General features: G+C 43.0%; 1 protein-coding gene across 11 annotated transcripts in view; it reads left to right on the top strand.

Annotated features, from left to right (window-relative positions):
- Positions 1-27580, top strand: part of ARHGAP12 (Rho GTPase activating protein 12) — a 142472-nt gene that overhangs the window by 105894 nt on the left and 8998 nt on the right. For 7 of the 11 annotated variants that reach the window (XM_075922649.1, XM_075922650.1, XM_075922658.1 and 4 more), the window contains 8 exons: positions 2144-2225; positions 5726-5848; positions 8757-8861; positions 9858-9956; positions 16787-16889; positions 17552-17671; positions 22539-22637; positions 26398-26475. In XM_075922649.1, the coding sequence (XP_075778764.1) occupies positions 2144-2225; positions 5726-5848; positions 8757-8861; positions 9858-9956; positions 16787-16889; positions 17552-17671; positions 22539-22637; positions 26398-26475 (809 nt within the window). The remainder of the gene's footprint in view (positions 1-2143; positions 2226-5725; positions 5849-8756; positions 8862-9857; positions 9957-16786; positions 16890-17551; positions 17672-22538; positions 22638-26397; positions 26476-27580) is intronic. The other 4 variants (XM_075922653.1, XM_075922657.1, XM_075922652.1 and 1 more) reach the window with 2 other exon arrangements.

Genomic DNA, 27580 nt, shown 5'->3' with positions numbered 1-27580 from the left:
AGTTTTCTCCCTCTGATTCCCAAGCAGGTACAATTCTTGTTATTCCTGGCTGTGGAGTTGTTCACTGAAGTCCATCAAAATGCTTTAAAAATACATAGGAAATTAATGAACAAAAACTACATTTTGTGGCATTGAAGATTGACAGCATCTGCTCAAAACCTTAAAGAGATGGATATCTTAAAAGGGAAAGACCCGAGCATTTAGCATTTCCACTTTCTTGTTGCATGCAGCCGTCAGTAACTCACTCTACTGTTCCATAAGGCTTTAATTTCCATCTCCAATAGATACTCAAAAGCAGTAGATACTCAGTCATCAGATTTACATTCTAAAACATAACCTTAAATGATCCAGCATGTATTCATTTGTTGATAGCTCTAAAGCAGTGGTCCCCAATCTTTTGGGGCTGCTGGGCGCCGGGGGTGGCACCGCGCATGCGCCGTGCACCCGGGGCAGGGACCGCACATGCGCCAGGTGCCCGGAGCACAAGAATGGCTCGAGCCAGCACTGGTCACTAGGCAGGTGCACATAAATGCCCTGGCGGGCGCCATGGCACCTGTGGGCACCGAATTGGGGACCAGTGCTCTAAAGGCATATGAGTGCAATCTGCTAAGGTTTTATGTTGGAGTGCTAGTTTGAAGTTGGATGAAATTGATTAGCTGTGAAATAGTTAAGTGTTGGAGTGGAGAGGAGTGAGGCAGTTCACATTAATTAGGCTATGTCTACACTACTTCAGGAAGTCTAAGGTATGCAACATAAGGTGAGTAACGGTAGCTGGAGTCAACGTACTTTTATGGGGGGTGATCTACACCATGGTGACTCAATGGGAGAAATTTTCCTGTTAACTTACTTTACCCCATTTGCCTGGGTTAAGCATAGGGGTCAATTGGAGAGTGATCTCTGGTTGATTAAGCTGGTCTTTACTAGACCAGCTAAATCAGCTGTTGGCTGATTGATCTCTGTGCACTAATCTCAACTGTAGGGTAGGCCTGCTCTAAAAGTAGTAATTTATCCATCTGTGGCATCGGTAACACTAAAGCGTTTGTTGAGAATACTTCTGTTTTACACAATTATTTTGTGTATATATATGAAGAGTTATAAACTAAACGTTTTTAAAAAATGAAAGCAGAAATATTAAAGAAACCAGTAGGCCACCAAAGCAGTATTGGTATGATATACCACAGAGTACTGGCTCCATCTTACCTCTGGCCTTGGTAATGGTTGTCTTCTCCAATTTCTGTGAGTCCTTGCTTAGTGCCACAGATGCCCACTTACATTATAAAAAGGAATAAATATGCATGTTGTAGTATGGGCAGGCTGATGTTATGAGACAACTTTTGTAATTCTACCTATTTTTGTTTTAAATGTTGTATTAATGTAAAAATATTTTTTATTTACCTCAGATCAGCTTTTCCTTTACTCTAATTTTAAAATGTAGAGTATTCTGAATGTTAGTGTCTTGGTTAGACTCACATTCAATATTTTATTTTTTGTTCCAAACAAACCCATGAAAAATCATACAGCTAGGTTTAGGATAGCCATTTAGATTATTCAACTTCTACTTAAATAGAAGCAGTATGACCATCCTATCTTTCTAAGTTATTTATTATTTCATACTTAGGCAATAAGACTAGAAGACAGGACTACTCAGGATTTGTCACCTCATGGGTGTTCAGAAATGGTAACTAACAGACTTGTATTTGTCTGAATTGTAAACGCAATACATTCTTTCAATCCAAACACAGAATTAGTATATTCTATCAAATGTGGTACACTTGTATATTGTATAGGCATGAAGTACTGTGATCAGTCAGTTTCATGATTATGCAATGCTTTGACACAACCTAATATTTTGCAGCTTGGGCATGCCAAATTAGCATCTTTGAGGTCATAATTATACACTGTTTCTTCCAGTGAAACTGGTAGCTTCAGCTACTAAGGAGTTCTCTGTTTGATTTACACTTTGAAGGCCAGCTTGGAGCTATTAAAAAAAACAAGTTCCCCATCACAAATATAATAGTAGTATCACTGAGTATGTATTTAGTTAACTTTGCTAACATTCAGTTCAGCATTGTAGCAGTGATGGATAAAGTGAGGTAGTTTCACTTTATCTACAAACATATAAATGTCAGAATTTTAATTGCAGGAAGAACTGGATGTCATCGTGGGCAGTATTACAAGGTTCATCGTTATTGTTTACTAAAACCCAAGGATCTGGAACTAGTTGGGTAAGCACTTCACCTTATCTTCTTGCTTTATTTAAATGTGGATCAGATTAAGCAAAATAAAGTCCAGCTATTATCTGTAGAATGTAAATAAAAAAGGTGCACACATCATTCAGATGAAACAAGGAAGGTGACAGAGGTGAAAATAGTTTAAGGTAAGTAGCTGTCAGTAGTGATGACGGGGTAAGAAAAAACCAAATGTACTTGTTTTTATGTTACAGAAAATCTTGTGATTTATTCTTACCACTACTAATTTAGAAAATCAGAAAGGGTTTTCAGTTGTCTTCAAGTTTGTCAGAATTAAATCAAAAGAGAGCACATTGCGGAAGATACTTGAGGCCAAATAATGTCATTGATACTCAGTCAAATAATGTCACCAATGCATTTCTGAATTGGGTCTGTTTTGTGTGTGTGTTTTGGTTCATGGATTAGTTAGTAGCTTGAAGAGATTTTTTCACACTTTGAGGTAAGTTTGAAATAAACATATAAAATGAAATCATAAAGGATTTAGCTCAATTTATTACACTGAGGAATTGAATTAACAAGGGTTGTTAATGGTGTCCTAAGACTTGAAAGCTCTTCAGATTTATATCCAACCAAAATTGAGTAACTCTTGTTGTTGAAATGATTATGTATATATCCAGCTGCATCTCAAAAATGTCTTGCTATCCATTTTCTTTCCAAATTAGATTTTATACATGATCAATAAAGTTCTTATTTAAAATATGTATCTAGTCCTATTTAAACTTAATGAATATACATTGATATTCTAAACTCTAGCAGCTATATTTGACTAGGATGTGCTATTACACTAGCACATTCTCTCTAGAACTTTCTCTGCTTGATTGACCATCTGCTGTTTCACACACTGTATAAGAAGCAAATTGTTATTAACAGTTTTCCTGTAGGACTGTTTTCATTTCAAATATCTGAAATCTTGTCATTTTGAGGAAATGTTAATCATATTGGGATATGACAGGTAGTGGATCTAGTAATCTAAGGAGATGTTTGCAGAATAACAGAAATAGAATAGAAAACAGGCAAGAGGGTGTGCATAGGGGGGTGGAAGCATAGTTGAGGATGCATAGTGAACTTGAAACTCCTAAAAGGATAAAGGAAACAAATGTTAAGTAACTCATGCATCTGTAGTCATTCTAACATTGGGTAGAAGACATGCTTATAAGTAATATATTTTTTTTATAAAGGAAAAAATCAATTACATATAAATACTTAAATGTTTTTCTGTGAAGCGCATGTGATTTTTTTTTAACATGGATTCAATAACATGGCATATTAAAGAAATATTGGAGCATCTGGAAAGGTGAGCATGGAAGTGGAAATGCTAAATGCTGGAATTAGTGTAGTGATTAGATTTGACAAGGATACAAACTTTATTTTTTCCCCTTTTTATTGCTGACTGGATTAATTAGCTTAATTTCACAACTCACTTGATAAAAACGCATATTCGACTACATATGATCATAAGAATTCTGATGTTCTGATGCCTGTATAAAGAGGACTCCTCCCCTTTTAAAGCACATTGCTGTTGTTGGTTTCCTCTGATAGTTTTAAAGTTTTCTGTAGCTGAAGGTGTATAACATATCTGGTAATCCTGTAATCTTCCAAATCAATTCATAGAATCTCTGGCTGGAGCTGGGATACTGAACTGGGAGGGTTATGGGTCTGAGGTGACACTGAGCAATCTCTTTCGGATGCTTGGCTGGATGGTTCACTTGCTAACGATTTAACTGATCAAGCATGACATGAGGAAGGAATTTTCCCTTGAATCAAATGGGCAGTGATTTTGCAGGTTTTTTGGCTTCCTCTGCAGCATGTGGGTCACTTACCAGGATTATCTACATATATCCCAATTATTCCACCTCACCCCAATCCCAGAGACATGGGCAGCAGGTATTGCAGGCAAGGGAAGGCATTGCCCTCCTAAAACTGCTCCAGCTTCTGCCAACTGGGAAGTTTGTGGCTGTGATGTAGCTGCCTAGACTTCCAGCTGGGAAAGCTGGAACTGCTGCATCACCTGGGAGGAGGGCAAACTAAGGGGGTTGGAGGCAGTGGCTTGGGTGGGAGCTAACCTCTGTGAACCAAAGTTAGCTCCAGTGGGAGAAAAAGGGTGGGCAGGTTGCAGAAGGGACAGGGCTGGGGCTTGCCTTCTCTAGCTGAGTGTTCATCCATCGCCTATGCCCCAGGTGCCTTAGGCACTGGTGCACTTGTCCTTTACTGTGACACACAACTATTCTTCTGTGGGACGTATTTATTATTGTATTATGTTTAGTGTTTGGGTGGTAGTGTGGTAGCCTACAACATACAGGAGGCCAGACCTGATGATATATTATCTTCTGTGGCCTTAAACACTGACTTTGATGCAACTGTTAATATGTAAGCAAATAAAGCCATTCATTCAATTCTAGTTCTGTTGAGAGAGCTGATTAGTCTTTAATAGTCAGTTAAACCCAATTTGACATGGATCAGAAAAGACCCCAATAATACAAACAATAAAACTTTTTTAAAAGGGGGAAAAAAAGCATTCAGACAGTTTTACAAATGAGTGTAATGTTTATGAATGCACAGTTAAAAGGTTGGTGAACTGTGGAAAAGTTTCAGCATAAAAATTAAACGAATACAGACAGTACATGTTATATCATGTAAGCAAATACAAAATCATGATACAAATACAAAAGTTAATGAAAAATTAACTTTTACGGGCTGGACCTCCTTGGTACTGCACCCTTGGGACCTGAGAGACCGGGGTTGGTCAGGCCTCTGGTTTTCCTCGGGTTCTCCTCCTGGCCACTGCCCTGACCAGCATGCTGCCCCTGGCCTGCTTGCCAAGCTCTGCTCCCAGCATCATGGGCCGCAAGCCCCACTAGCCAGGCTCCCTACCAGCCCACCAGATTGGCTCCACTCCCAGCTATTCTGAACCTGTGTGATTGGTCCTCTCTGGTCTAGGGTCTATCTGGTTCCGCAACATCTATGGTCCAACAGGACCACAGATGTTGCAGGATCAGAGCGTTTCAATCTATATCCTTTCAGGATCTAATTTAAGTTACAAGTACATATATCGACCACTATATGGTAAAATATTTGTAGGTAGTACCTTTATACAATGCTATCAGTATAGACAAGCATTTAAGTTATCAAGAGAGTATCTGTTTTCAAAGACTATGTTTCTCTGTGTGTATGTGTATATGTATGTGTGTATTTATACACTTTTCTGCTATCCCTATAGAGTGAAAAAGTAATACAATATTTTAAAAACTACTGCTTGTAAACTCTTATGCTTCAGAAATAACCCATAAGAATATTTGAGCACATGTTGTACAGTCATGTTTAAGATTCACTTGAATCCTATTTAAGACACAAGCTTAGTGTCACCATCACCTAGTTGAAAAGATTTGTTTAGTGTTTGCATAGTGATTGATATGTCTGCTTTTATTCTTGTGCATTGCTTTGTGACTTCATCATTTTTCTTCCTTTTTCTCACCAAGTCATTTTGCCAGTGGGGCTTAATTCCTGAGCTCCTGCTCTCGCTGTTTTCTTCTTGGAAAAATGCTCTCAGTGGTCGGCCTGCTGTCACCTATGTAAACTGTGATCCTGTTTCAGCTATCACTGTATGTGTTCTTGTTACGTGCCTCTTGCCACCATACTATTTTATTCACTATCAGTATCTTAAAATAAATTTGAAAGATACCCCATTTCACCAAGAATTGCTAACTGAGTTGAAGTAATACTTGTGCTTCATGTTTTCTTTTCATCTTCTGGGAGCTTTTTGTAGAGTTTTTTTTTTTAATGCATCACGGTTGTATAAATTAAAACATTATCAGGTGTATTCCGGTAATCCTGTAATCACACTAATGGAACTAAATACAAAGATAAACCACTTCATTGGCATGAAATTCTAATCCACATTTTTCTAGTCACTAGAACCATTAGTACCTGACTAATGGAGAGCATGATAATAGTATATTAACAGCTTTTAGGGCATATGTCTAATTCTTTCTAACAATGCAACTAATATAGGATGTTTGGAGGATATTTTTATGCATTTGATTGAATGGTCTGTTTGAAATCTGTCAATTTTAGTTGTAAATGAAATAGCTAATGGTTACATACCTGCTATGACACTTTGTGCATTATGGGACATATAATGCAGCTGAAATAAGAGAAAAATGTCAAGGATGTTTTTCTGCACAGCATGTAGAAAACTGATACAAAACACCATACCAGTTTACACACAATAAGGCAACCTTCCTTGGAATAGTATGGATATGGAAATGCTGTATTCTTAGAAAATCAAATATTTATAGACGAATATGTTACTGTTGAGCTACCAAGATTGTTGTAAGGGGTAGTAATTGGCTTGTTTAAGCTGTCTTCAATTCTGCAACATTATCAGTTTTTTTAAAAAAAGTTAAAGCTCAAGTGCAAAACTTGAAAATCTATTTTCAGCATGTTTTGATGGACTGAAATATTCCAAAAAAATAATTTTGATGATATAGTGGTGCAGTCATCTTTAATTCCTTTAGAGGAAAGGGGCTATTAACTTAAACATAGTCAGGCTACTTGAGATTCGATATGGCTGCGAACATCTCACTTATGGAAATCACTTTTGATGATCATTGCTTTGGTAGGTTTTGCAATAGGAAAATTTAAAAGCAACACGACTACATTTCTATCACTATTAAACTGATATAAACTCCTTTCCATTGTCAGTCAAAATGTGCATGAAATGTTAGACCTAGGCTGCTCATACATATTTACCATCCATTGTTCCTGATTTTTTTGTACATTTTTTCAGAATCTGAACTGATTCTTAAAGAAATTTAGACTTTTAGTTGCTGAATGACACTCTGGTTATTAACTGTTGGGTACCAAAAGCTTTGTCCACTGCCAACTGTTGTAAGCTGAGTAATCATCCTTTTGTTCCATTTGTGGCACTTAACCACAATGAGGCCCTTATCTGAGACAGGCTTTTAGGCGCTATGGTAGAACTCATAATAAATATTCTGGGATAATCTGAGTTGTGTGATCCTACAAAAATAGAACAAACTGCTTTGAAATGCTCAGCTATCAACCCGCATTAAAAATCTACATTATCTGTGACTTTTAAATATGTTTATATTATTAAGTACATACTATATCATAACTTACCAGTTTTGTTCAACTGTCTATTTAAAAGCATTAAAGAATAAAATAACAAGGCATTATCTCTAATTGGAATATAAAATTTTTCTGGAGTATTGGTTCAAGTTTAAAACAAGCTTTTCCTTAATAATTTTTCTTCTGCTCTTTTGTTGGAAAAATAAAGAAAACCGCAAAATCCCCTGTCTCCTGAATGGAGTTGAGACATATTGTTAGTCAGTGTGGAGAAGACTGCACTGATGCTACGCGTAGGGTTCCTCTTCTGTGGCACTCCACACACACATTCATTTCACCTTTATAGAAAGACAAAATATATTTAAGGCATTTTGGAACCAGGAGTCTTAGTGGGATGGTAATGACACTGCATTTCTATGCCATCACCACTTCACTTTTGATTTTCCCCTTTTTGGGCTAATTAAACTTTGATTATTCATGTTTTGGTCCAAAATGACCTTTTTATGTTTTAAGACCACCATAGGGGTAGGCCCTTTAAAAGAGAAGTAAAAGTAAAGTGAGGGGTGAAACTCCAGTGAAAGATCAGCTTCCCATTTAAGACATATCTACCACAGCAACAATCCATCTTTGTTTTAAATTTTTATTTTGTTTCATAAAATCCAACACAGCTTGTTAAACAAGGAAACTGTGGTAGCCCTGATGTTCGGAAAAAGAGTGAAAAAAGAAAGTTTGTAGGTTAAATCCCATTTTCACAACTTATGTTGGTTAATTAGTTGAATATTCGGTTTAACCTAATATTCAATTTCACTGTTTAACCTAATATTCAATTTCACTGTTTAACAGTGAAATTGCTTTCTGTTTCTGTGCAGCAGTTTATGTTGCAAATGTTTTAAATACAATTTTAATTGTATAATCAATTATTGGGTTTTATGAAACATTGTTTTTAACAAATATACCTTCAGTATACGAGAAAGAGAGAGAGAAGTTTTACTATATTCTACAAGGGTATATTTGTTTGTCTTGTAAAACCATTAGTTCTTTTAATGAAGCATCCAGGTGTTGATTAAATGCTAGAATGACTTCACCAAAAGCCAATCTGTTTGCAGCTTTGGACAATCTGTGCTCAGAGTCATGCTATAATCAAATTATAATTATACAACTATTACATTAAAAATTCTGTGTTGGAGCTGTTTCTTTCATTTAAAACATTTATCAATATTATCATACACTTACCTAGCTTTGAAAACAGACCATTCTTTGGAAACATTTAGTTTTTCATGGTACCACTTTTGTTGAGTAGTTGGCAGAATACTTTACTGTGTGTAGAATATAAAGTTCTAAGCTCTATTATATCTGCCGGGCACAAGTCTGTGTACACTTTTTAGGGGTAATTAATAAAAATCTTTTTATTCTTTCTTTCAGAAGTTTGGTGTCAATCAGTCTAAACCAGAATTTACAGTGGATCTCAGAGGGGCATTTATTGACTGGGCATCAAAGGACAAATCCAGCAAAAAGAATGTTATTGAGGTAAATTTATTTACTTTTCTGAAGTGTGGCTCTGTTTTGATAATTTACTGTTCTCCAGAGGGGGGGAAAAGCTTTTCTAAACTTTAAGAAGGTCAGAAAAAAATTGGTTGGTTTAAAGGCATATATGTCCCAGAACAATGTCAAAAGGCATTGTTTTACTAAGATAGATAGGTATGTATGTTACTGTAAGCGGAAGCTACATATATTTTTAATATAGTATATAATATATAATTACTTTTTAATGTACATTAACTTTCTCCTTTTCAGTAGAATCAATATTTGAATCTTTATAACAACACCTGAAAGCAACAGTCAAGAACATAATATTAGCTGAGACCAAAATACTATCTCTTACAAATAAACTGTTATTTGCTGCTAAATAGAATTCAGTTTTACATCTGTGTTTTGAGTAACTTAGGCACTGATCAACGTGTTATACTCTTATCTTATTTCTTAATTCTGTTATAAGAATGGGACTATCTGATAATATCTCTTGGCTCTGTGTACGTTTATATTTATATTATCAGCACAGTTAACTACAACATGCTACACATTGTTCTCCTGTCTGATTATTTAGGTTGTACTGAAAACGAGAGGACAAAGGTCACATAAGAACGGCCATACTCGGTCAGACCAATGGTCTCTCTAGCTCAGTATCCTGTCTGCTGACAGTGGCCAATACCAGATGCCTGAGAGGGAGGGAACACAACAGGCAATCCTCACATGATCCCTCCTCGTCACCCATTTCCAGACAAAATATCTTTAAAACTTTCTACATTAACCAAACAATAATTGTATAGCATATATGTAGAATAAAGGATAGTGCAAGATTCATGTTAGGGTTTGATATCCTGTCTGACACACACAGGGTTGCACTGCAATACGAGTTGCATGCTCATGTGCAACTGTTGATATTAACTTGGGATTAAAACACTGACTTATTCGCAATATTTGTATTTTATTTTAATTCTAATAGAATATTTCTATTCTTTAAAGCTGAAAACTCGCCAAGGAACTGAACTCTTAATTCAATCTGATAATGACGTTTTTATTAATGAGTGGTTCAAAGTTCTTAATTATACTATCAGTAATCAGGTATGTACTTAAATTTTGAAGATACTTTTTCAGTACTGTCAAAATAGAAATTGTTTTGTGAACCTACTCCATGATTCCAGCTCTTCAAGCACAAAGTGTATCACTCATACTTTCATTTCTTGACTTCTTAGAGAGTGAGTACTGTATATTGTAGGTGGGAAAAGGAAAGTAGATAGTTCAGTGATCCCTGCTGCTGCCTTGCTAATGTTATGGGAATAGGCATTGTCTAATAGCATACTTGACTGGAACTACAAAGACCTGGATTCAGTTTTCAACATTTTATCCATTCTCCTAGTTGTTCAAGAAGGAGCAGAGAATGAGGAAGTGTTAGGGTTAACTTCTAACCTTGTTTAATGGATGATTGTTGTAATTGCTAGATTTATAAATGTGTAGATGTGATCAGAGCATTGATTACTGTTGAGTTTTTAAAAATAAAAATCCCTTACTCTTTCCTCAAAGTACCGTAATGCCCATTCAGGCCTGGAAATAGTGTGGAAATCAAGTCTAAAACAGACTTGTTACATATTTATGAAGTAGATGTACATCATTCCTAGAATCATGGAACAGTGTGCAAGGGACATAATATGAAGATGTGTCACTAAAGTCCATGACAGCATCCTTGCCAAACTACTAGTATCTCTGGAATTATGTGTTCAATGCAGGTATCACGTTGCAGACCGTTTCACTGGGGCTTTGGCAAAATCCCTCTGATTAGTTAGAACTTGTGCCTCATCGTGGAAACTAATCCTTCTTCTTCGAGTGCTTGCTCATGTCCATTCTGATTAGGTGTACGCGCGCCGCGTGCAAGGATTCCGGAGCTTTTTTCCCTTAGCAGTACCCATAGGGCCAGCAGGGAGCCCACTGGAGTGGCGCCGGTATACTGGTGCATATATACCCCTGCTGGCCCTCCCACCCCTCAGTTCCTTCTTACCGCTCGTGACGGTAGCTGGAGCGTGCTTCAGGCTATTGCCTATCTCTTAGCAGCTTATCTCTTATCCGTTGTATTATAGTTCGCAGTTGAAGTTTCTTTTCTAGTTAAGTAGTTAAGTACTGTAAATAGTTATTTAGATAAGGGAGCAGTGGAACCCTCCCGCGAGGGGAGGGCATGCCAGGGCCCCAGGGCTTCAAACCCTGTGCCTCCTGCTCCAAGCCTATGCCCTGCGGAGACCCTCATTCTGACTGCCTTAAGTGTCTGGGTGAGGCTCATCGAGCTGAAAGCTGCTCTATCTGCAAGAGCTTTAAACCCAGGACTAAGAAGGAGAGGGACTTCCGACTGAAACTCCTGCTAGTGGAGTCGGCACTGCAGCCTCAGGGCGAGGAGCGGCCTCACTCCACCCGCAGCGCACCGACGGCAGCACCGTCGGACAGCAGGGCACCGAGACGCAGATCGCCGTCACCGGTGCCGAAGGCCTCCAAGAGCTCGAGGTGTCGCTCGGCAGAGAGGAGTGCCTAGAAGGTGCGCCCTAAGGAGGGGCACCTTCCTTCTAAGTCCTCTAGGAAGAGGCACAGCCCGGGCAAGGGCAAGAGCCCTGGGCAGACAGTGGGGCTAGGAGAGGTCCGTCAGCCTTCCACCCAGAGACTTTTGAGGCAGCCCGGGACCTCATCCACATGGCGGTGGATGAAGGGGAGGGCCCGGTACCGCAGGAGCGGACAGCGCCGGCACAGGCCTCTAGTGCCCCCCAGCAGGACAGGGCTGGGCCGTGGGAGCCTCTGGGCAACGGGCAGGCCTCGGCCCAGCAGCAGCAGTTTCCCCCGGTGTCGGGGAGAACACTGGCACCGGAGCCGGGACGAACACCGGCACCGACCCTGGGCCCGCTTCCCACGGCACCAGCAGCGACTCTGGGAGCGTGTGGGCTTGCTACGCTGACGGCACCGGTGCAGGGTCCGGTGCCGCAGATGGCTCCCTGCGCGGTGCAGGGCCCCGCACCATATTACGCACCGCCTGCGGTGCCGCAACAGGCGCCCCACACGGCACCGACGCTGTTGCCGCTCCCGGCACCGATCCCTGCTTACTCCTTGGGGGCACAGCAGCAGAGCACGGCACCGGTGCACGTGACGGCACCAGAGGGGTACGCACCGGTCTATCAGATGCACCCGGGCGCGGTACCGCCGCAGCAAAGGCCTCCACTCATGCCACCACCGGCACCGCGGGTGGTGCACAGGGGCAAGCCATCGGCCATGGCAGACCAACGTAGGGTGTAGTCTTCATCAGGGCCTCCATGATCGGCATCAGAGTACTCTTCGGAGTCGGAGGCTGAGTCAGTGGTTTCGACCGGGCCCTCATATAGGTCCCGGCTTCACCATAGGTCTCGCTCGTCGGTGAGATCATCTCACCGGGATCCGATGGTCCAGCAGCAGTCGCGGGGGCAACCCCAGTGGGCTTTCTGGATGCCCTGGGCATACCATCAGGCCCAGGGGCCTCTCCCTTCAGGGCCAGGAGTGGGGTCATCTCGAAGAAGTAGCACCCCATCTGCCATCCCCTTGACAGCCCCGCCCCCCCCCCCCCCCCCCGCCTGGAAGTGGCTCGCCCATGGCTTCAGGGCCGAGACCCCCGGTTATTGGTCAGGGGGAACCGGGGCCACAGTTGACCGAGGAGGCAATCCCCTCAAGGGACTTCTCGTCGTCCTCGCCAGACGAGGCCCTGGCCGACCCCGCACCTCAGCCCCCATCCATGGACTCCAGGGCGCACCAGGAGCTGCTCCGGAGGCTGGCGGTCAACCTTGCGGTCCAGCACGAGGAGGTTCACGAGGACTTAGATCTGATGGTGGACATCATAGTGGCAGCGGGCCCTGGTCGGGTGGCACTCCCACTGAATAAAACGGTGGACAAGGTGTCTAAAACCCTGTGGCAGACGCCGGCCTCTATTGCACCGACCCAGAAGGGGGTCGAGAGTTGATACTATGTACCCCAGGAGGGGCATGAGTATCTGTTTACCCACCCGGCTCCGGGATCCATAGTGGTTCAGGCCGCTGGGCAGAAGGAGCGCCAAGGGCCTCCAGGCCCCACTCCAAAGGCAAAGGAGCCTAGGAGATTTGACCTGCTTGGCCGGAAGGCCTATGCCACAGGGGGCCTCCAGCTAAGTATAGCTAACCAGCAACTGATGCTGGGGCGTTATGCTTTTAATATGTGGGCGTCCACGCAAAAATTTGCCAGCCAGCTTCCTCCTGAATCCCGCCAGGAGTTCGAGGCCTTGACGGAAGAGGGGCAAGCAGTGGCGCGTACCTCTCTCCAGGCGGCCTTGGACGCAGCTGATTCAGCAGCCCGCACCATGGCCACAGGGGTGGTGATGAGGCGTAGTGCCTGGCAGGTGTCTGGCATCCCACCCGAGGTGCAGACTACTATCCAGGACCTGCCCTTTGAGGGGCCGGCCTTATTTTCAGAGCAGACTGATTCCAAGCTGCATAGCCTGAAAGACTCAAGGACAACCCTGAAGTCGCTAGGGATACATACCCCGGCGCCTCAGAGGCGCTCTTTCCGGGCTAGGCCCTACCCTAGAAGGGGGCAGAACAACGAAAGGGGTCACAGGAGAGGCCGCAACAATCGCCGCCCTGACCTTTTCAGGGGCAGGCGTAGGGGGCCTCGGTCAGACTCCGAGAGAAGCTCAGGGCTGTCCCCCGGTCCCCAAGCTAAGCCCTCATTTTGAAGGTACGCCAGAGAGCAGAGTACCAGTAGCACCTATCTGTCCGCCCTTTGGGGACCGTCTTTCCCTTTTTTTCCAGGGATGGTTAAAGATCACATCGGACCGTTGGGTCCTAGACCTGGTGAAGCAGGGATATACTATCCCCTTCCTTTCTTACCCTGCCTCCCATCCCCCAGCCTTGTCCCTTTTCAGGGACCCCTCTCACGAGATGCTCCTTCGGCAGGAGGTGTCCAACCTGTTGATGCTAGGGGCCATAGAAAGGGTACCTCCAAATGTAAGGGGAAAGGGTTTCTACTCCCACTACTTCCTGGTACCCAAGGCGAAAGGGGGTATGCGTCCCATACTAGACCTCAGAAACCTGAACACCTTTATAAGGAAGACGAAGTTCAGGATGGTGACGCTAGCCCGCATCATGCCATCGCTCAGAAAGGGGGACGGGTATGCTGCTCTCGATTTAAAAGATGCGTACTTCCACATTTCAATTTTTCCAAGTCACAGAAAATTCCTCCGGTTCACGGTGGGGCAGGATCACTTTCAGTTTACGGTCCTCCCCTTTGGACTGTGTACGGCCCCAAGGGTCTTTACCAAATGTATGACCTTGGTAGCCGCGTTCCTGAGGTGGCACAAGGTCCAGGTGTTCCCATATCTGGACGACTGGCTCATAAAGGGCAAGTCTCAAGAACAGGTACCGGACCATGTCTCAAGGGCCAGAGCTCTGTTCGAGGGCCTCGGCCTCCTCATAAACGAGGCCAAATCACTGCTGGAGCCCACGCAGGTCATAGACTTTGTGGGGGCCCATCTGGACTCGCCTATGGGCAACGCGTCCCTGCTGAGAGACAGATTTTCGACCATTCAATCGCTGGTAGTGGGGCTGCAGGAGTTCCCGACTACGACGGCGAGGACCTGCATGAGGCTGCTAGGCCACATGGCGGCGGGCACTTCCGTGGTCCAACCTCTGCCAGGCGGGTGTCTGAGCTTAAGGCTCTCACCTCAGAACCACCTTACACGGTGTTTTTTAAAGTCAGTGAGGTTACGTCCACACCCGGGATTTCTTCCCAAGGTGGTCTCACACTTCCACATGTCTCAGGATATTTACCTGCCAGTGTTTTACCCTAAGCCACACGCGTCGCCCAGGGAACAGGCTCTGCACTGCCTGGACGTTAGGAGGGCGTTGGCTTTTTATATAGATAGGACACGAGAGTTTCGTAAGTCAAATCAACTGTTTATTTCAGTGGCAGAAAGGATGTATGGTCAGCCAGTCTCAACGCAGCGTATATCCTCATGGATTACTTCCTGTATTCGACTGTGCTACGAGGGCGCGGGTAAACCACCGCCGCGCATAACAGCACATTCCACTAGAGCCCAGGCGACGGCGGCGGCGTTCCTGGCCTGCGTGCCGATCTTGGAGATCTGCAGGGCAGCAACCTGGTCATCAGTGCACACCTTTGCAGAGCATTATGCAATCACGCAGCTGGCCAGGGAGGATGCTGCTGTCCGGACGGCAGTTCTGTGTTCTGCAGAATGATAAGATAATAGTCAGTCACCTTCCGACCCCGCCTCCGGAGGGGGGACATGGCTAGGGACTCACCTAATCAGAATGGACATGAGCAAGCACTCGAAGAAGAAGAGGTTACTTACCTCGTAACCGTAGTTCTTCGAGATGTTGCTCATGTCCATTCTGCATCCCACCCACCTCCCCGTGTCGGAAGGAGCCGGCAAGAAGGAACTGAGGGGTGGGAGGGCCAGCAGGGGTATATATGCACCGGTATACCGGCGCCACTCCAGGGGGCTCCCTGCTGGCCCTATGGGTACTGCTAAGGGAAAAAAGCTCCGGAATCCGTGCACGCGGTGCGCGTACACCTAATCAGAATGGACATGAGCAACACATCTTGAAGAACTACAGTTACGAGGTAAGTAACCTCTTCGCACCGATTACATCTTAGTGAGCTTTCATTTTAACATTCCAAGAGAACACTGACATTAGCAAAAAGGCTGACAAGATCACTGTATCAAATTCTTTGGTGTGGTGTTCTGTCACTGTCTGACAGTGCTTTGCCATTGTCATTTCCAATCTCTGCCATGGGAAACTGCTACTTATTTATACCCATATCTGCCAAAGATAGGGAAAACGCTTCAGGGGCACTTGATATATTTTATGGGGGGAAATAGAAGTAAAATAGCAAAGTCTACCTGCTCATGAAAGAATATTTTATATATGATTGGTTGGTTGATACTACAAAATTTCAGCAGGGTAGGTGTACTACAGGTTGAACCTCCCTGGTCAAACCCTGGGGACCTGACTGGTTCTGAATCAGGGGAGGTCAATGATGGCCCCTCTGCTCCCAGAGGCCAGCCTAAGCTCTGATCCTGACCAACAGCCCTCAGGGTACCGCAGCTCTGCTATTCTGGCAGTTCCACTGGTCTCAGCCTGCTTGGTTTTCCCCATGAGTGCTCCAGATGTGGATGCTGGAGTAGGGAAGACTGGATTACAGAAGTTCAAACTGTGCTTCTGTTTTGACCCTGGCTGGATTCAGTTAATGTAATGAGTGTCCGCTGATATTTTCTCTATTGGGCCTTGTGAACAAATCCTGCAATTGTTAAGGGTTAATACTAGTCTTGATGGTACTGGCTGAACCTCAGTAAACTGAGACACTCTGATCCAGCAACATCCGTAATTGGTCCGAACCACAGATATTGCAGGACCAGAGAGTCCCAGTGGAGGGCTGGTGGCTAAGAACTCAGCCGGCTGGCAGGACAACAGACTGCCAGCAGCAAGCTGCCCAGTGGGGCTGGGAGCCCGGTGCATTCCAGCAGAGCTGCCTGGCGGGGCTGGTAGCTCAGAGCACCCCAACAGGAAAGTGGGAGTCAGGGACCAGCAGGGCAGTGGGCCCGGGGCAGAGCCAGTTGGCTGGTGGCCAGTCTAGGGTTGAGGGGGCCAGTAGCACAGGGCCAAATATGACCTCCTCTGGTCCAGCAAAATCCCTCACCCGGGACCAGTCAGGTACCAAGGGTGTTGGATTAGGGAGGTGGAACCTGTATCTAATTCCAAGAAGTTAACTATTTAAATGTTTTAAAAACCATATTTGTATTATGAGACTCTCTATGGATTACAGTTATTAATAAAATATACTGTTGTCCTGGGAACTGTCAGAGCTGTTTGAGACAATCAGTGTCTATTTTTAATCAATAGGCAGTGGAGTCTGATGAAGTATTAGAAGATGATGTACCAGATTCACCAGGGGTGGAAAAACAAGACAAAGAGAAGGACCATAAGGACTCCAAGAAAGTTCGTTGTAAGTTAAGCTAATTCCCAATAAAACCATCATGATTAAAATCTACCTGATTAAGATTGGAGATAATATAGTTGAAATATAAAGACTATTTAGTACATTGCATCTTAAAACAACTTTAAAAAGCAAACAAATGAAAGAACATAGGAAGTTAAAAGTTCTCTAAGCAAACCCAACAGCCATTTACCTTACTACACAGTGCACTATCTATATACTGATTAAGTATTATAACTATTTTTCAAAGTTATGATATTTAGCTGTTTGGTTTTTTATAAGCATTACAGGATGTAAGAGACATACCTCATAATTTGAAGTTCAGATGTTTTTAGTTAACGTGATTTTTGGATAAGGTTGGGTGGAAAAAAGTAAATGCTGTTCTAGAATCCAGGACTAGTGAATAAAATGAATGTGAAGTTTCTGTACTAGATAATTAGATTTAAGTTAGCAGATATATCAATATCTGCAGTGTTTTTTTTTTAAGAAAAAGAGAGAGAATAATTTGCACTGTGTATTTTAATGTGATAGTATATTTTATTTTTTTCCTAGAAGTATTCGTAAGCTTCAGGAAATATTTCCTTGTATTGTTCCCTGGGCACGCGATTTAGCTACTTAATGCTTGTCATGTTTATTTTTACGTTGCTATATATTTATTTTCTTATTTTTAGCAATGAAAATATCTGGCAGCATAGATTCCCCAGAGCAGAAGAAGACCAAAACAAAGCTGAAGAAATTTCTTACACGACGTCCTACGTTACAAGCTGTTCGAGAAAAAGGCTACATTAAGGGTAAATTATTCTTATTTCTGCAGGAAGCCTTTTGATAAACTGAATTTTACAATCATGTCTCTTGTAGGGAGTAATTATTGGAGTTCAAATGGAAACCAGGCTTACAAAGTTGACTACATGTGGTGGAAAAGGACTCAGTTATTTTTGTAATGGATGGCAGATGTGAGTTTTTCAGGTTCCTAGGTAGATGCAGGTCATTCTTTCAACAGCCTAGTGATCACCAAATTTAACTACAGAGAGGAAGCTGTTTTTCACATTACAATGGATAGAGATGAAAGTGTGGGGTGGATGAGATCCCTAGAACCCATTGGGCATTGAAGTGCTTCTGGGACGCAGAGTCCATTTGTTCTGCATTTTCTGTGGGAAAGCTTGGGTACCCAACACTCCTTTGTTTACTGACAAAATGATATTACAATGCAGAGTTGAATGCATGTAGATTCTCATGTTTCAGATAGGGACCTTCCAATATGCATGGCATCAGACAACCATTAGCTATTCAGAAATAACTGAAATACTAAACCAAACAGAATGAATTTAAAGCATCCTAACTTATAATTTCTTTACTCTTGGTCAGTTTGTTTTTAGCTTAAATATTTATTAAATTTACTTTTGCTGTTTTCCAAAAAGTAGTTCTTCGGGTGATTGCTCATGTCCATTCACCGTAGGTGTGTGCACTTACCACATGCACCAGTTCTAGAAAATTTCCCCTCAGCAGTATCCATAGGAAGCCTTGTCCAAGTGCCTCCTGGAATGGCGCCCATATGCTACACTATGTAGGGGAACTCCTGGACCCCTCTTTCCAATTCCTTCTTGTTGCTAGTGATGGTGCTTGGAACTTTGCTCTAGCTTTCTGCAGCACTCTTTAGTATTTCCCCTCTTCTAAAGTATAAATGGGTTTAAATTGTTGATAGCTGATTAATTATTAGTCTTTATAAATAGTTAGTCCACTGCTGGGACTTGCCCCGGAGACGGGGCATGCCCCTGTCTCCCAGGTTTAAATACTATGCTAAGTGTTGCAGGCCTATATGGCTGTTAGTGACCCCCATGAAAACTTTCACTCCAAGGTGACTTCCAGACTCTTCCAAGATGGGAAGTGTTCTCAGCCCTGCTCCTGACTGGGATTAGAGAAAGGTTCCCTGCTGGATGTCTGTCTTCTCCATTGATCGGGGGGGAGGAGCCTCATGTATACCTTCCCGCCCTTTCCTCAAGGTACTGTAAAAGGTCAAGCAGGATTCAAAGCAGGTGATTTTCATCATGCTGGACTGGTCTCATCAGCACTGGTTTGACACGCTTGTCAGTCTTCTGATACGATGGCTATGGCCACTGCCACCCCACAGAGACCTCTGTCACAGCCACAAACTTGGCCTTTCATCCTCAGTTTCAGGGGTGATGTGTATTCTCCCATGACCTCATAAATAGGTTTTTGAAGGGCCTTGAGAGGCTTTTCCCACAGGCTCATCTTCTGCAGTGTGACCTTAACCTGGTTCTATCTTCACTGACTGGTCCCCCATTTGAGCCTTCTTGGTCGCGAATGCTACAACTTGGTCTTTGGTCCACACGTTTACATCCCACTACGCTATTACGCAGCAAGCCAGAGGAGACAGCATTCGGCAGTTCCATCCTCACTTTTACATGCCTTTGATCAGGTGAAAAAGAAAAAAGTTAGTGAACTTCTGCCTACCTCCGCAGATACTGCCTGGAGTTACCTACATTGAATGGACATGAGCAATCACTCAAAGAAAAGACAGTTTCCGTAACTGGCATTCTTTGAGATGTGTTGTTCATGTCCATTCAACATCCTCTCCACCTTCCCCTCTGTTGGAGTTTCCAGCAAGATGGAACCGGTAAGGGAGGGGCCAAGGAGCTCTGTATATTGTGCAGCATGTACACACAACTCAATGGGGCACTGGGACCCAGTTCCTTATGGATACTGCTGAGCGAAAATCTTCTGGCACAGGTGAATGTGGCAAGCACAAACACATATGTTGAATGGATGTGAGCAACACATCTCAATTATAGAAATAGGTACCTGTTTTTTCTTTGTATCAGACTTGTGTAAAGCTACATCTACACCAAGAGCTAGGTGTGTGATTCCCAGCTTGTATATATGTACTCATACTAGCTTTTTTTCTGGGCTAGTGTGCTAACAATAATAGTGTAGCTTTTGAATCCTAGGCAGGAGTATGTGGTGGCATGGGCTCGCTGCTCCAAGTGTGTTCCAAGGGTAAAGCAAGTTTGTACTCGGGGCAGCTAACTTGTGCTACCACAACCTATGCTACCCTGGCTATGCTGAGATTTTTAGTGCACTAGCTTAGTAGAATGCTAATATGCATATGTACATGCAAGTTGGGAATCTCATCACTATCTTGAAAGTAGATATACCTTATGAGTTGCTAGATTAGTATGTAATGGTTCCAATGACACACACATCTATAGAATTTCTAAACTTTAAAAATGTGAATGCAGATTTAAATATTAAGACATGAGTTCATTTAAGCTATGGATTTGATATTCATTTTAGACTTAATTTCTTACTGTCCAATATAGATTGTACTGCTTCATAATTGATAGTCCACTGGGTACAATAAATGTAGTTATAGCTCATGACAATAGAAATATACTAGGCCAAATTCTTCTTTGACATTAAATAATTTGTTAAATTTCACTTATTTCAACTGCATTGCTTCAATAAGAGGAGTGCACACTTTTACTAAATATATGCTATATATATAAAAATTGTGGGATTTTTGTTTATGATGGAAGGAATTATTCCCAGACTGCATCTTTGCATTAAATTTTATAACTTGGACTGATTTTATGGACTCTCTGTAAACTTCAGAGAAATTAGTGTGAACATTGAGGCAAATTCAGCTCTGTGCAAATGCAATGCTGGTGTTTGGATCTGCTGAAGACTTAAAAACATGGAGAGTTTGTTTTTAGAGCAAGCATTTAAACTTCAAACGTTGGTGCTATTAGTACATTTTAAAGTGTAAATCTGCAATTGTACATTAATTCATTACGCAAGGATATACAGAAGGCATTAGTTAACATTCAAATACAAAAGCTTTTACAAAAAGTAAGTGTAGTAAACTACAAAGCATGGGATTAGAATAAGGAAAATGTTGAAAAAACAAGCTCTAGGAAAACACTGAGAACAGCATGCATTAATTAGAGCAACTGTTGTTAAATGTGCTTTTACTATATGAAAAGTACAATTAAGGAAACTACTTTGAAGATACAATGGAAGAAAACATCAAGAGGCACACAGCGCGATGATTAATACTCATAACACTTTAGGGATTTCCCATTATACTCCAGTGATGCAAAACTCATTAGCATTCATGTCAGGAACATGAGGCCACTTAAATTAAGAGCCAAAAACGTGTTTGGTGCTATGCATGATGCAAACACAAGGGTGTTCTGTGCTTCAGAGAAAGCTTTCAACCTACAACAGAAAGAAAAGAAACCCAGGGGAACCCCAAAAGGCAGGGGGAGGAGGGATGTCATTTATACACTTGAAAGCATGTATTTTTGTATATATTTGTGGACTTTGAAGAACTGAATCTTCATAAAAAATTTAAATGGGGAAATGAAGAGTGGTGGAAGGCAAGAAGGTAGGGGCATGGGAAAAAGACAGGGGTCAATGTCATTGGCAGAGCAAAGAGAAATGCTATGTAAAAACTGTTTGCAGTTTCAGCTCTGACATGAAATACGATAAAAGTAGAATGTCTCATGTATTGCTGAAGATTAAATGAATGTATTGCAAGATTTTTTGTTATAGAATAGCATGAATCTACTGGCCTTATGTTGGTTATGTTTTGCAGTGGAAACCTCTCCCCTATAAATAACTTTATTTTTGTTACTAACTACTTTTGACGACAAAGCTCAAGAACTTACTAAATAATTTTGCCTATGGGTATCCCCTTCTATGCCACAATCCTGTATTTGGATCACATGTGCAGAGCCTCACGAAGATCAATAGGACTGTGTACTGATACAAAGATCCATCCTTATGGATCTGATTTTAGTGTAAGGGTACTTATTTATAGGTCTGGACATCTGTTTACAAGACACACTAAGTTAAACAGGTAGATGTGAAGCATGGAGTAGGTTTTTTTTAAGTAATATTAAAGATAATGCCAAAAGTTATCATTTAAATCCTCCTTATTGGTACTCTCCATCTCCATACAAAAAGGGCACAAAGATTACAGTATTTATTGATCTTCTGGTATTTATTGATCTACTTAAAAACAACAAATAGTTTGGTAACACTTTAAAGACTAACCAAATACGTGATTATTCTTATGAAGGAAAAATATGACATGAAACACACAACTACTTTAAGAGCCTTTATAATAACTACTGGTATATGCACAGCATTCATCTGTGGATATCAATTATATCTATAAATGAAGAATTTAAAATACCTCAGTGTTGAGAGCTCTCTAACAAAACCTAAGGTAGGAAGATGAGTATGTGTCTTAAAGTTTTATACTTCTGCCCATTATGAGAGTAACTGATTTTATTAAAGTTTATTGAGTTTCTCAAGGTCAGTCATATAGTATTTGGTAGCAGAGTATTTAATAGACTAGACTTTTGGCAATTTGGCTCAACATACTTGGTGACTGGAATGAAGGATTGGAAGTCAAGAGTGCTTGGCTCTCACAACTGGGGATGAATTTTCAGGCATTCAGCACTCAAAAGTGGGAGCTGGTTGGTACTTAGCGCTGAAAACTTTGCCCTTTGCTTCTGATTACTCAGAGTGCTGTTGCCATCAGTTTTTATTCTTGTTATACTACGTTTATGCATGTCCCTTTGAAGTTCATTCAACTATAAATGAGGGTGTTTTTTTTTAACTTGATTCCAGATCAAGTGTTTGGTTCCAATCTCATCAGCTTGTGTCAAAGAGAAAACAGCTCAGTGCCAAAGTTCGTGAAGCTGTGCATCGAGCATGTTGAAGAACATGGTAGGGTGAAAATGTTCATCTTTTACATTTTATCTCCAAATCTTTGAGAATCAGTTTCTAATTTTGGAAACTTAATTCTTATCCTGTTTGTTTCCAAATGACTAACAATTGTGTTTTGTGAACTCTGAGCTTTATAACTGGAATTATAGCAATGGGAAGCAGGGAAGGAAGGTAACCTGAATTAAGATAGTAAGATTACGGCTAATAGAGTAGCAAAAGGGAACTGGGGAAAGTCCATCGTATTTGGGGTCAAAATTATTGAAAGGGGCCTGGTCAGTAGGTAACTATTAAAATGGCTTCTCAAATCCTTACCTGTGTTAACAAAACACCACTTGCATTAAAAACAGTTTTTCTGTAAGTTCATTTTAGAGGAGGTTCTGTGTAAATATGTGGAGAATCAATGCCTTGAGGTAACATTAAATCATCTGAGATTCCTTTAGCGGGTTATGTTGATAAACCTTGGAAAGTGCTTGAAACTGCTCAGATTACCAGGTTTCTACATTTTACCTGATTTGTTAAAGTGCCCTGATTTACTGAACATACCCTTCTCTTTTCTTGTTGTCGACAAGGAAGGCAAATCTCTCTTACTCAGGTACTAAAGTGAGTCTAGATTAGGGATGTTAAATTTAATCAACTAATCAACGGATTTTCCATCGATAAGCCGGTAAACAGGGGAGCCACAATGGGGTTAGCGCCTGCCCCCGGGCGCTAACTCCACTGTGGATCTGCCTTTTAAAATTTATTAAAAGCCAGTAGTCTCTTAATACATTTAAAAGGCAGGAGCACAGCAGGATGGGGGAGACCTAGCATGAGCCGGGACAGCTGATTCCCAGCTCGCACTGGGTCCCACCCCTCTTAATACATTTAAAAGGCTGGAGAGTAGAAGGGGGACCCAGTGTGAGAGGCAGCAAGGGATGGGGAAAGTGACTAGTCGACTATCCGATGGCTATCTGATAAGGAAAAGCTTATCGGATAGTCGACTAGTTGCTTACATCCTTAAACTAGATTGAATGTTAAAATTCAGGAGTTTGATGTATAACGATGATCCAGTGTGCCTACATAACAGTGGCTTCACATTTATCCCCACACTGACTTGTCTCTTGCCTACTTGTTGTTTGTGATCATTACTAGAGCTTTTAGGAGGGTACTATTGTAGTGAATTGTAGAGAATCTCCCCACCCATCTTCCCTTCCACCTTAGATATAGCACCTCGCATTCACAGCATCAGTGGGAGCTAAGTAGGGGTACGTCTAGACTACATGCCTCCTGGGATGAGGCATACCTGGGTGGTCGACAAATACCTTTGATGTCGACACCCGCGCGTCCATACTATCGCGCTGAGCCGACAAACAGCTGATCAGCTGTTCGTCGGCTCAGCGCGGCAGCCATGTAAATTTAAATGAAGCGGCGATTATTTAAACTGCCGCTTCATTTTCCTATGTCTGGTAGCCTAATCTACATGCCTCTGGCGACAGAGGCATGTAGTCTAGACGTACCCTAGGTGCCCTCCATGGGGAAACAGCTACAGTGAAGTAATATGGTGCAACTTGTAGACTCCTTACTGCTGCTGTCAATGCAAGAACAAAGAGCAGGAACTGGTTTGACTATCCCCCCCCCCCCCCCCAACTCCAGAAGCTGGGTGTTTTCTGCATTGACAGGACAGCAGTGAAAGCAGCAACTTCTTACCTTAAGGGAAATTGTAGCAGTTTCTTCCCTTCTCTTCCATCTCCAGCCCTTCAGAGAATGACCAATAGATTGTGGCAGTATAATGTAGCAGGAAATGGAGGGGTAGGACAGATCGTACTGATAATTGTGCACCATATTTTCTGATGCTTCTGTTGCATCAGGATTCCCTGTGGATTGAGTTAAGGGAGTTGTTGGATCCCATCTTTGCAACATTCTTATTAGCTAATGTTATGCAATGAATTCATGTAAGGTTGAGTGTGGGTAGACAGAAATTCTTCTTGTCTTCCCCACTTGACTATATTTTATCTCAGTGGTTGATGCTGCAGACGAAGTAATTGTGACAGCACTGTGACCACACCCTGTCACAATATTTTTTTTTCTCCTTTTGCCAAATCCAGAGTTTTCCTCAACACTGTAAAGATGTTAATATGTGTTAGGGATGGAGGGGACATCTGCTTTACATGAGAAAATTTCCACCCTGTTGCTTTACTAACACAAATGCAAACACACAAACCAGTGGACTGGGTGGCATCTGGTGGACTTGGTCACCCGCTATCAATTTTGGGGTGTTTTCCAGAATGACTGACTTTGCTTGGTTTAATCACCATACGTTTTGGTAAGTGTAGTCTAAATGAGAAAGGGAAAACCTAAACCAGAAACCTACCATCCCACTGCTAGTATTTTAGAATGAATGGAGGTATGAGAGGGGGTGAGAGCAGGGGCGCCCCGTGGATGCAGGCAATCTTGGCAGTCGCCTTGGGCACTGGGTTCAACGGGGTGCCCAATGATGACTCCACGCCATTGAGGGCTATGGAGGCAGGGGCACAGATCGCACATTCCGCCTAGGGCGCCAGCTGCTGGCAGCTCACTTCAAGCTGCTCCTGGTTGAGAGCATGCATGTGTGCACAAGAGAAAATAAAATCCTTCATGTGCCAAGCATTGGTTGTGCTAACTCAATACAGTAAAACTCTGATGGTCCGGCACTCCTGATGGTCCAGCACCATCAGGAACCCGGAAGTGCTCTGGGCAGCCGGACCATTGGAGCTGCTCTGCCCCCAGCTTCCCCTATTCAGCCGCTGCTAAAACTGACCAGCGGCTGAATCCGGGAAGCCGGAGGCAGAGCAGCTGGGGCGCTGCCGGGTAGGTCCCCTAGCGCTGCCCCTCGGGGCTGTGGGACCAACTGGGCAGCACCCCAGGTGTCCCCGATTCAGCCGCTGCTGAATCAGCCGCTGATCAGTTTCAGCAGCAGCTGGCTTGCAGACACCTGGGGTAGAGCAGCTGGGGTACTGCCAGGTTGGTCCAGTAGCGCCGCACCTCGGCACTGTGGGACCAACCCAGCAGCCCCCCAGCTGCTCTACCCCAGGCGTCCTGATTCAGACGCTGCTGATACTGACCAGCGGCTGACTCCAGGAAGCCCGAGGCAGAGCTGCTCGGTCACCCGCTATCAATTTTGACTTTGGGACACCTGGGGCAGAGCAGCTGGGGTGCTGCTGGGTTGGTCCAGTAGCGCTGAGGAGTGGCACTGCGGGACCAATCCAGCAGCACCCCAGCTGCTCTGCCCCAGGCATCTCCGATTCAGCCGCTGCTGGTCAGTTTCAGGACGCCTGGGGCAGAGCCAGACTATCGGAAGGGGGGGCTATGAGGGGTCTGGGGTGGCATCCCCCCACCCCAGACCCCTCATAGCGCCCCCTTCTGATAGTCCAGCACATCTGATAATCTGGCACCCCCTGAGTCCCAAAGGTGCCAGATTATCAGAAGTTTACTGTATTAGGTGTAGGAGTTTTAAAAGCAGTTATTGGAGGGCAGGCCTTCATCATAAATCACTCCTTTGGCAACTCCTTCACCTTTTCTGAATTTACATCATGTTTTAGACATTATCTCAAGTATACATTTTGCAGTGGCAATATACCAGTCAGCAACCATATTTGCATATAAGAAAATAGTTTTCATTTGACAAGAGGTTTTGCAGTTCTCCTGATGATGGGTTTTCTTTTTGCTAACTAGAATATCTGAAGTGAGCAGACTGACACATTTAAGTATGTAACAAAACCTACATTTTAACATTTTGTTTTAGGTTTAGATGTTGACGGGTTATATCGAGTTAGTGGTAATCTTGCAGTGATACAGAAGCTCAGATTTGCAGTTAATCATGGTAAGTTCTATTCTCCAACTGTGTTATCAATTTAAAAATACATGCAAAGGTATTTGTCAAAAGTTCTTCAGACTGCTTGTGCAATGATTTTTGGCCCATCTGTTTAAAATAACATGACACCTTTCATGAGAAATATCTAGCACTTCTCAACATGAAAAGGCTGCTAAATAGCAGCTTCTGTGCTCTGCAAGGTATGTACTGTCCATCTGTTCATACCGTGCCTGGCACACCAGAGCCTTGGTCCTAATTGAAGCCCTGTAGTCACTGCTCCAATAATACTGAAGCAATGTATGTGATAGAAGTTGAAAAGGAATGTAGCTCAGACAGAATATTTCTCTCATGGAAAGCAAAGAGAAAAGGTATTAAAAACTCACCAACTTTGTTCTAGCATTTAATATTTGTTGACCATTCTCACCTTTGGTGAGAGTCTCTATTATGCCCTTAGGAAGTCCAGCAAAGGACACTCAGCTAGCAGGAGAGGTGACTAAGGTAGTTTTAAGCCACCTTTGCCTCTCCCAATCCTTTTGCAACTCAAGAGGTTCTTTTTATAATTTAGACAAATCAGCGGGCCTGTCTGAGTTATGGCAACCTCCTGAGGGCTGTCCCATGGGCTCAGTGCTTCCCAGAGTCTCCACAGTGCTGTGATCTCATAAGAATGAAGTTATTCAGGTGTCTTTCACAATCCTTGAACTGGGAGTATCTGCCCTCAAACAAATATGGAGCTTTTAGAGCCCATTTTACACTGTTCCAACTCTTCTCCTTGTTTGTTTGAGTTGATGCAGCCATGTATTTTATTTAGGTGCAGGTCTGGCTCCTAGACAAGGGGACCCTGGGACTCCGCATACTATGGAGCTTCATTTTCCTCCCCTCCTTGGAGCTGGGCCTGCTGGCCACTTCTGAGGCATAGTGCAGCCGTGCCCCAGGGCAGGCAGTCACCAGGCAGCCTGCCTTAGCCCCAATCGCCTGCTCCACATTGAGCCTACCCTAAAGCCCCCACTTGCAGTTCAGAGCCTGTAAATCCCTCCTACATACCAACCCCCTACCCTCAGCCCTTCCCCAAATCTGGAGCCTCTCCTTACATCCCAAACCTCTCATTCCTGGGCCC

The sequence above is a fragment of the Pelodiscus sinensis genome, chromosome 2 (assembly GCF_049634645.1).
Source record: "Pelodiscus sinensis isolate JC-2024 chromosome 2, ASM4963464v1, whole genome shotgun sequence".
In the NCBI taxonomy this organism is placed as follows: Eukaryota; Metazoa; Chordata; order Testudines; family Trionychidae; genus Pelodiscus; species Pelodiscus sinensis.
Note: the sequence above shows the minus strand (reverse complement) of the source record. Positions and strands in the feature narration are given on the sequence as shown.